Here is a 9,424-nt window from a genome sequence, read left to right on the forward strand (position 1 = left end):
GCTGAAAGTTGAAAGTTGAAACTTAACGTGATGACAAAAACAGCAATGAAGAAAATTTCACTGGAAGAGATAATAAAGAGAAAACTTTTCGTTTTTTAACCAAACCTGGAAAGCTGATCTTCTTGAGTTCATCACATTAATGTTGCTCTGACTGCCAGCGAGAATATCATTACGAAAGCGAGGGACAACCCGGCGTGCAAATGATATCTAAAAGTTTTCATAAAAACTTGTGAAGGAGTGCGTGACAGTAAATCATATAAAAAAGGAATTTCACGATCACCTGCTGACGAGCTTTTTTAGGGAAATGGAATTCTGTTCCGATCTGACTTCTGAAGCTACTGTCTGTTTTCAAATTAGCAACGCGGCCTGCCTGCTCATTGTATGAAATCAAAACAGATCGATTCTGCATGCCTGATTCGTGAGACAAAATTAACGGAATGAAAAGGCTGTTTTCAGATGACATCGACACCGGGAGTGGGAACAGCGGTGCGGTTGATTCCATTGCAGCATTTCTATTTAATCGAAGCCGATCAGCCGTCGAAAAACCCATCTTAAAATATGTTCTTCAAATAAATATCAACAAATGAATGCTTTTTTGTTCATCAGAATAATATGTAAAAGTAACACAATTTAAAAGGAAAATAGAAATATTTCCGTGGTAATATATGCATAACAAAAGTTCAAACTAGAGAAAATACGAAACATTAAAGACTGGATATAATGTTGAAGTTTAAAGCAAGTTTGGCCAATAGTTGACAGCAAACAGCTCAAGTCTCTCAACTTTGGTAATTTCAATAATATATCACCCATCAAATAAAAACATACAAGAAAATATGCATTAAGAAAATGGTCTATTCGTAAGTTCATGCATTACTTACGAGTTGAAAACAATTTAGCATAAGTAAACCTTTTCTACGATAAACTGAAAATGTGCAAACAGCGGCTAAAATGTTAAATGGAAGATAGAAGCTGTTAAAGAACTTGAGAAATTAATCTACCAGCGAATTAAAAGCTGTGTGAGCTTTGCTACAAAAGGTGTGTAGAGTGTTGAGCGTGCCACACGTATAATGATAATGTTGTTGTTGTTCATTGGGAAGGACCGAATGCGATCCAAGATTTGGTATAGCATTCCACGAAAATGGCGAGGGATTTAGCGATGAAATACGCGGTTCTAGTACACTGCTGGTCATGATACGATCTGGATCGGTTGTCATCATGCTGTTACCCTACAAACGACTTATTGTGAGCATATATACCAAAATACTTTAATTTGTCGTGCATAAAACAAATGCCTACCAACGAAGTTTACTAATGATAGTTTTCTGTATGATTGCTTGAAATACCTACACTATCAGCCTTCAAACCCATGACTGGTCGCAGTGCGTCCAAATAATGTCTGTCGCTCCGTTGATCACTGCTTTAAAGAACACAGTGAATGTTAATGAATGGATACTACTAAAACACAAAAGAAAATTAAGGAATTATTCTCGTAAAATAAAGCCAATTAATGGGAGTGCTTACCCAGAAGACATGAGTGATAGCGGAATGCAACCAGGACTAACCAGTGGTGAACCTGGAATCACATCTATTTCTGGCCTCAGTGATATCGGGTGATGAATTGCCTAAAGAATATCAAAATGAAAGTTTTATGATCATCATTTCAGACCTACTAGAGGTAATTTCTGGAAATACTAGTTCGAGTTTCAAATACAACCGCAAGAATACAGCCCTTTCGAGCTCTATGGATTCACATCGTTCCAAAATTTTGACGGAAAGTCTTGTGAACAGAATTTCTCTACCTAAAGAGTACACATCGATTCCCCTTTTTGTGAGGGAAAAAACAACAGAGCGGCTCATGATAGTTTTATAAAATTTACAGCCACATTCGTTTACTAAAAGCTAACATGTGTGGTTGGACTGAACAATGGAAGAGACTTCCCATCGATACACTCTGACGCCATCTGATCCGAAATATCGAGATCACTCATGGGATTACCTTAAAATTGTCTAATTTTAAAATAATGCGGACCAAGAACCTCCGAAGTGGTAACAAAGACTTGGATTCCACGAGGATAACTTCACTCAACGAACTGCCACTTCTAGGAATTAATATCGATTTGCTAAGAGAAGACACATGTATCGTGTAGCGAGAAAATGATGCAAAAAAGATGAAAAGCTTTGTTTATTAAACTAACTGTGTTCTTCCCATTTCCCATCCTTATTTTTTAAGCTTTGATCTCTTTTCTCTTTGTTCTGGTGGAATGTTTATGAAAATTTATAGCACAAAATGTTCTCTTCACCTTTGTTCTCAGAATTGCACCTAATGTGTCAACAATAGCGGAGCCTTTTTAACTCTGTATGCGCTACTGTGATTGGACATACAGATTATTGTCATCGAGAAAAAGTGTCAGTCTTAAATCTTACTAAAATGTAGGAAAATTCTCACAATACGTACGTATTTCTGTTTCCAATCTGATGCCATTTGTTGTTTTCTTTCTCTCACGACTACACCATTTCCAATCGGGATGAGCACGAAAATGTGCTTCCTTCACCTAGAAACTAAAACTTCTCAAGGGGAAAGAAGAGAACCTAAAATAACGGATTTGAGAGATGATATAACGCTAACCTGAGTGGCAAGATCATGATATTTCTGCTTCTCCTCGGGACCCAGTGCGTACCACCACTCGCCAAGAATTTTTGAAACTGTTCGATTGTCACGATTCGGATACTTTTCATGCACTAATGGTCGATGTCGTTTTGAGAAAATCATGAAAGCATTCATCGGCCGTCGTATATGCTGCCGAACCTGATAACTTCTTTATCATAACTCCTTGAGACTAGTTGAAATTACGCATAAATATATTCAAAACGTCGATCTACTGACGCAGATAATCTATAAGCTCATAACAGATACAGCTATAAGATGTAAATTCCATAATGAAGATGAACATTTTAAATAGCAGAAGCTCAATATCTTCATTGAAGCCTACAGCTTTTTTGTCGCCAATATCTGGACTGAGAACTGTATGTAGTTTACGTCTTTTTGATGATGCTGACACTGATTCATCAACTGTATTCAATTCAAACGATTCCTCATCTTCAAATTCGAAGTTAAAGTGATCTACAATTAATACTAAATACCACAAGTAACAAAATCACATAAAAGATTAAATTTGAAATTTATGTAGTATGAAATGACATTTCAAATCTATGTAGTCGGAATCGCTTTTTTCATGACGCATTCGAAAAAATTCCTGAACTGACATAAAACAATCGACAGACAAAAAGAATCCATAATCTGGAGTAATTAACCAACCAAGCAAAATGTTCTTCGAAGTCTCCGATTCATAATACGCTGTAATCTGAGCATCTGCACTCTCGTCTGTCTTTTCAAATCCATAGCCTCTAAAAAATTTCAAACTTAGAAAATTGTATCCGGTTGGTCCTTTGATTTTCTCTTACTTGTTGTAGCACTGGCTAACACCGTGTTGCTGTTTCCGCAAGAAGTGTTCCCGCTGAACAGTTCCATTTTCCAATGTACTATTCTCAGTGCTCTCTCTTCCGTTTTCATCGTCGTCGATCACTCTATGATTCTGCATTTTATCAGTGCAATCAGCAGCATTATCACATCTGTCACCTTCGGCTTCAAACTGGTCCGTACCTTGATCTTCATCGAGCGTCTTCCTAGCACCGCTAGTTTGTTGGTCATCACTGAATTCTTTTGGTCCTGAACAGTACTGTTATTCATTGCATTACCAAAAATATTTTGTACAAACATCGAGAGGTAAGTACTGAAGGATGCATGAAAGCAAACCGTATCTTGCGTTGAGTCATCAGGTGTTGATGTAAATTCTTTCAGCGAACTTTCGAACACCCGTTTCTGTAAATGAGGCACCAAATGATGCCATGGAATCGATGATGAAAATCTTTCGCCTGCAAAGCGCTTCCAATTTCCTATCATACAATCTCGAAGAAACGCAAAAAAAAGAATTTGCAAAGTTAGTGAAATTTTCGTATTTTACTTACGCAAAATTACTGGGACTAAATCTAAAAATCTCTAAATTCAGAGACCGTTTATGAAGAAATGTTTGAAAAAAAGAAAGTCTTTTCCTATTCTTTCGCAGTAATGAATATACAATTACTTTGCGTCCTAATTCTGACCAGCTACCGTGTTCAATGCAAAGTTTAAAATAAAAGGATGTGATGAATACTCTCCACAAGGGAAATTAGGCAAGCTTAGCTCAAAGTTGTTGTCCTATCCAAACATGACGAATTTGAAAACTTAGTAGCCACTGGCACTTTTACACAAAGCACTTCTTAGCCAAGCACTACAACTACCTGTCTTATTCGTTTTCTTTGCTGGTATGCATTTTCTTAAGCATAGTGTAATCGTTGTATTCAATGAAATTAATTTCTTTCAAAATTATTGCCCCCACTCAGTGTTTAATTCACCAATAATAAAAGCTAATGATCAACAATCGACTCTTTCCTCCACTGTTAAATGAAATTTAGAAAAATCATATCTGTAAAAAGTTGTTTTTCTCTGACCATCGTTCTCAGTTGTGTCTACATCTGAAGTCTCACTTTATAGGAAAAATGGAATACTTAGTTTTGATCTTCCAATGAGGAAAGTTAAGCGGTGAAGGAAATTGCTCCTAAATAACAGGAACTTATCCTAAACATATCGGCGACATTTTGAGCATCTATTTATTTGCATTTCTCACGTGTACAATTTCTGGAACCAGTGTCACGAAAAAAATTGTATCAAGAGTCCAGAAGTACAGTCATGCTAAAAGCAAAAATTGTGTCACATAGTGAAAGATCTGATGGAACTTCATCATGATATTTGAAAAAACTACTGGATGGCTCATTCCTATCCACTTCGAGCTAACAAGAATACCAATCTCTGAAGGTCCATGAACAAATATCTATAGAAGATTGTTCAGCTGATTCAAATATGTGTTTTCCGCTAAACTGAAAATAGTGCGACCGTTTACTAATTGGCATGCAATATTGCTACAAGACGCTTAATTAGTAAATAGTTCAAAGGATCAATTAACACACCTTCTTGATCAGTTTCACCTTCCGAATAGTCATCCATAACATCATGTCCCGCAATGCTTTCACCAGGAAATGTCCCAGCCACACTTCCTACAAAAATCCACAAAATTCATAAGCCCTAAATGGAAGCACCTACAATTCCCTTACCAGTAAAACCACACAAAGCAAGCTTTGCATGCGGAAAAAAAAGACATATAGTCGCATACCATTTTGAGAGGCGAAAATACTCATGGGGAAAATAGTAGTCATGAAACCTCGCATTAACAATCCAATCCTATCATTTCTATTAGTGAAATGCCAAGATGTGAATAGGAAAAAACGTACCACTTCTTTCGCTTCCAGGGAAAAGTTGTTCATGAACACTACTACTGCAGTCTTCCTCGAAATCGTCATTGTCTGTTACATTTTCATCATTGCAGCCATCACCTTTACAAGATTGTGTTTTTTCACTTGCATCATCTACTTCTGTATCTGCAGTTTATGAACAATCGAATAACAAAATTTTATTTGCAACCACTTTACTTTTTTGATTTTTTCTGGTCAATAACTACTGATATTAAGATTTTTTGTCTAACAGTGTAGCATTCGTTACCAGCAGTTGCGCTGGTTAGATGAAACAGCTCGAAAAATAATACTGCGTGTTTGAATATAGAACTATACAGTCATTTCCGTTTCTGATTCGTGTTACCATTATGAGAGGCACAGTGAACTAAATATTATAACACGATAAAGTTTTTCAATATATAAAAAGAATTGAGAAAAGAAATGCAACCCGTGCCAGCAGTGCTTGCATCATCGAGTATATCGTCACTCTCGGAAAATTTCTTGCTTGTTGAAAAATCTCCCATTGGAGATGCTGAGTCATCCGATTTTGAAGTTCCTGCATTGTTTGACACCTCTGATAACATACTAAATGATACGAACGGATCAAAACGAGGAGTAAGCTGCATCAGTAATGAGTTGCTTGTATTCGAACAAATATTCAATTCCAACGAAGAATCCTAAAGAATTTTTTAAAGGTGCAAAAAATTTATAGGAAACTTTCAGTAGTTATTTCCTTACGACGTGATTTGACAGTAATTTTGGGAGAAAAATATTGCACACCAGATATACCGTATTTGTTATTCATTCCATCAGCCTCTTGTTTTTATTCTCATCCGTGATTTCTTACAGTATTAAAGAGCATTTATATGCTCAAATCAGTGACGAAGATATGATCTTGCTCTGCTAAAAAGAAAACATTTTACAAATATAACTCATGCATAGGGATGCAACCTTCTTCCTTGGAACATGTATAGGCATAAGAGGCAACAAATCACATGGCTGTGGATATGCTCGCTCAAGGAATCGATCCGCAACAGTCTTTAAATTCGGATGATACAGACCATGGTTAATAATGGATTTGTCTATCTGAAACTGTTGACAATAAAGAACTACAAAGTAACTGATAAATAAAGGAAATAAGTTACTTGAACAAACTGGCTTACGGTAAAGCGAAAATAATTCCGAAACTTCACCTTGATCACTTCACTAAGAGTATCATCTACAGTGCACGAGTGTGATAAAGGTGGTGCACTGCCGGACAACAACTTTGGAGCTAAAGGATTTGGTGGGACAATATGATGGAACCGTGCCGGAGCTGATGACGAAAACGGTTGTTCTACATTTGGCGATGGCATGAAACCTTAAAATAATCACCTCCTAACCAATTATTACATAGTTATGAGTGAAATAATTTTATGATTTTCACTCATCGTTACATGTTATTAAAAGCCTAAATATTATTATATGCCTTTAAACACAATCACAATCATACTAGGAAATTGAATCCAAGATTAATTGGGCTAATCTCATACATAAATAAATTTTATTTGAAAAACCTGAATGGTACCGTGAGTATTGTGAAGATTCAAAAGAGTGTTGGCAACATCAGCTTCGTCGAATCGACGGCCCTGTACTTCTACCGGACTCAACTCCGAGAATTCTCCGTGTGACCAATCGATCGAACTACTACCTGTATTGAGATACTATTTTCTCAGGAAAGACGACTGCATTAAAAGTTATTTTACTTTAAAAGAATATCATTTTTCAAAGATTTAATAAAATATTCAAATCGTTACCTGGTGAAAGTGTAGTTGCAAGATTAAATTCTGATCGAATAGATTTACCCTTTAATGAAAGATGCCTGGAACAGTAGCCACGTCGCTGCGATTCCTAAATACAAATGAAAGTTTAATGAATGAAAATCCAGTTTCCGAGAATTTCTAAACTTTGAATACATGAAGGTAAATTCAGATGAAGGAAGCAATATAAAAAACCAAGAATAATATCAACCTGGAAATATTGAGAATACCTTGTTACATCCTTCTTTGCTGCACAGCCGTCTCCATTGTTTCCCGTTGAATTTTTTGCGAATTCCACCTGGTGTTGTTACGATTTCACCTTTTTTATATCTCTGCTGTTGCTAAAATCTCTTTGCAATTACCATAAGCATGATGATTCAACTTATGTAAAAATTCATATCTGTGAATGATTGTAAACGAATTTGACATTCGTCTGATTCAAGTTGCTACATCTCAAAATGTGAAAATGCGCTCATCTTTATGAAATCTGCCTTGCATGTCTTATCTATGTGTGTAGGTCAATGCGACAAGGTATCTAGAGGTCTTAAGCAAATCGTCGAGGAATAACTGCTGATATACAGACTTACTAGTCTGTATAGAGTACCTTGTTAGCGAATTCCGGACGTTGAGTGCCAATGAACAAGTATTTAACCGCTTGCATTCAAAAATCAATTTATATATGCCACACACAGATGGCCTCGTCCCTCGCTCGTTGTTTGCTGTTCGAGTCGTTGTTTGAACATCGTTTGCAGAGACGAGCAACGCTTCCTTGATACCTTTTGAAGCAACATCCAAACGACGAGTCGACTTCGATGGGTGAGAGAACGTCCAGAATCTCATGCTAGACTAAGACGCCATTAAGAACAGCACAACCTCTAAGTATGTGTAACTACAGTTGTGAATCGTTGTCTTAGGGTAAAGCCGTCGGTTGAAGTTATTACAATATCTTCCACCACCCTCGACTAGTAAAAAGCAAGTTGAAAAGTGAAGCTTATTCTAATTCTCAGAAATGGTAAAATGATCGTTCTGAGAACAGGATAAAGAAACAAACTGCGGAAAGGAATGCGTTTATCGTCAAGTTGTGGAAAGTAAAGTGACTATCTATTATACGTCATAATGTAAGCGGTACATCGGCTGGGTAACACCAGCACTTTCGAAATCGGTCATGTTGAGAAATACCACCCAACTTCATGAACTTTACACTAAGGAATATATTTAAGAGCTCAATTCAACTGTTAGTGTCAAGTTTACCATTATCACCATGACAGAAGGAAGATTCGAATGCGATCACTGGGCAAGAGGAAAGACCGAAAGATAACAGTAAAAGGTTTGAACAATGAAGAGCAGAATAACAAGATAATCAAATGTCATTGATGACGCGGACCAATACGTTTTCGCAGGAGTTACACGGTTGAAGAAAGGCGCAAAATAAGGATGGAGTCGGGTTGTACAGTACAAAAGTTACGAGCGGGAATTGATTTTTATTCAATGTGAGACGCATTTTAAAACGATATCTCCGAAAGCAACTATCGCGGTATGCGTTGGGAGTAAGCATTATTCTTGCGGCGAAGAGCAAAGTATTACAAGGAAGTAGTCGACAAATAAAATCCAAAAAAAAAAATGCAATGGTAGAGTAATCTTAGCGGCTAACGATTAACATGAATAAAAGAATCACACATTTGCCGGGAAAACTTCCCGGGCGCAAAAAGCTAGATTTTTGCCGCCACAGTGATTGAAATTGAAAATCATCTTAGCAATAAAAGCAACTACTTGGGAAAAGCAGAGGGATCAAAACAGGAATATCGAATATTTCCTCCTCTCTGAATTGATTGGAAGATAGCTGAGGAAGACTTTAAGAAAGGAAACAGCTGAAGGCGGTTTAGAGAAAGCTAAGCTTAAAGAGATATAGGAAAACCTGTTATTGTTCCATTTGATAATGACAGGAAGCGTAAAGGAAGAAAGTTCCGTATGTCCAGTGACGTGCGCCCTCTAAGCTTTAAGTCTTTAACCAACATTTCTTCCCTGCATTGATCAGTTGTATAAGAAATGTTGTCGGTTAGATAGGTGAAAATTCTCAGCACAGGTAACACTAATATCGAGCGCACTCATCAGGTTTAAATGATGTTTAACTAAAACCATTCTCAGTCGCTGAAAGGAGTGTGTGTGTGTGTGTGTGTGTGTGTGTGTGTGTGTGTGTGTGTGTGTGTGTGTGTGTGTGTGTGTGTGTGTGTGTGTGTGTG

The 9,424-nt window shown here is 37.0% G+C and overlaps 1 protein-coding gene across 1 annotated transcript in view; it reads right to left on the minus strand.

The window, feature by feature from the left end:
• The window catches only part of LOAG_17202 (HMG box family protein), a gene marked incomplete at its 5' end in the record, with an annotated part of 11,668 nt that extends 3,644 nt beyond the window's left edge, over positions 1 to 8,024 (minus strand). The window contains 21 exons of the mRNA XM_020449864.1: positions 106 to 207; positions 281 to 550; positions 999 to 1,226; positions 1,348 to 1,417; positions 1,522 to 1,622; positions 1,905 to 1,996; positions 2,456 to 2,552; positions 2,627 to 2,806; positions 2,991 to 3,121; positions 3,317 to 3,405; positions 3,463 to 3,727; positions 3,757 to 3,933; positions 5,065 to 5,151; positions 5,386 to 5,532; positions 5,834 to 6,062; positions 6,337 to 6,471; positions 6,579 to 6,745; positions 6,953 to 7,075; positions 7,182 to 7,275; positions 7,415 to 7,525; positions 7,875 to 8,024. Coding sequence (XP_020306551.1) covers positions 106 to 207; positions 281 to 550; positions 999 to 1,226; positions 1,348 to 1,417; positions 1,522 to 1,622; positions 1,905 to 1,996; positions 2,456 to 2,552; positions 2,627 to 2,806; positions 2,991 to 3,121; positions 3,317 to 3,405; positions 3,463 to 3,727; positions 3,757 to 3,933; positions 5,065 to 5,151; positions 5,386 to 5,532; positions 5,834 to 6,062; positions 6,337 to 6,471; positions 6,579 to 6,745; positions 6,953 to 7,075; positions 7,182 to 7,275; positions 7,415 to 7,525; positions 7,875 to 8,024 — 3,045 coding nt within the window. The remainder of the gene's footprint in view (positions 1 to 105; positions 208 to 280; positions 551 to 998; positions 1,227 to 1,347; positions 1,418 to 1,521; positions 1,623 to 1,904; positions 1,997 to 2,455; positions 2,553 to 2,626; positions 2,807 to 2,990; positions 3,122 to 3,316; positions 3,406 to 3,462; positions 3,728 to 3,756; positions 3,934 to 5,064; positions 5,152 to 5,385; positions 5,533 to 5,833; positions 6,063 to 6,336; positions 6,472 to 6,578; positions 6,746 to 6,952; positions 7,076 to 7,181; positions 7,276 to 7,414; positions 7,526 to 7,874) is intronic.
• Positions 8,025 to 9,424: the final 1,400 nt, after the last annotated feature.

This window comes from Loa loa, assembly GCF_000183805.2.
Source record: "Loa loa unplaced genomic scaffold supercont3.49, whole genome shotgun sequence".
Classification (NCBI taxonomy): domain Eukaryota; kingdom Metazoa; phylum Nematoda; class Chromadorea; order Rhabditida; family Onchocercidae; genus Loa; species Loa loa.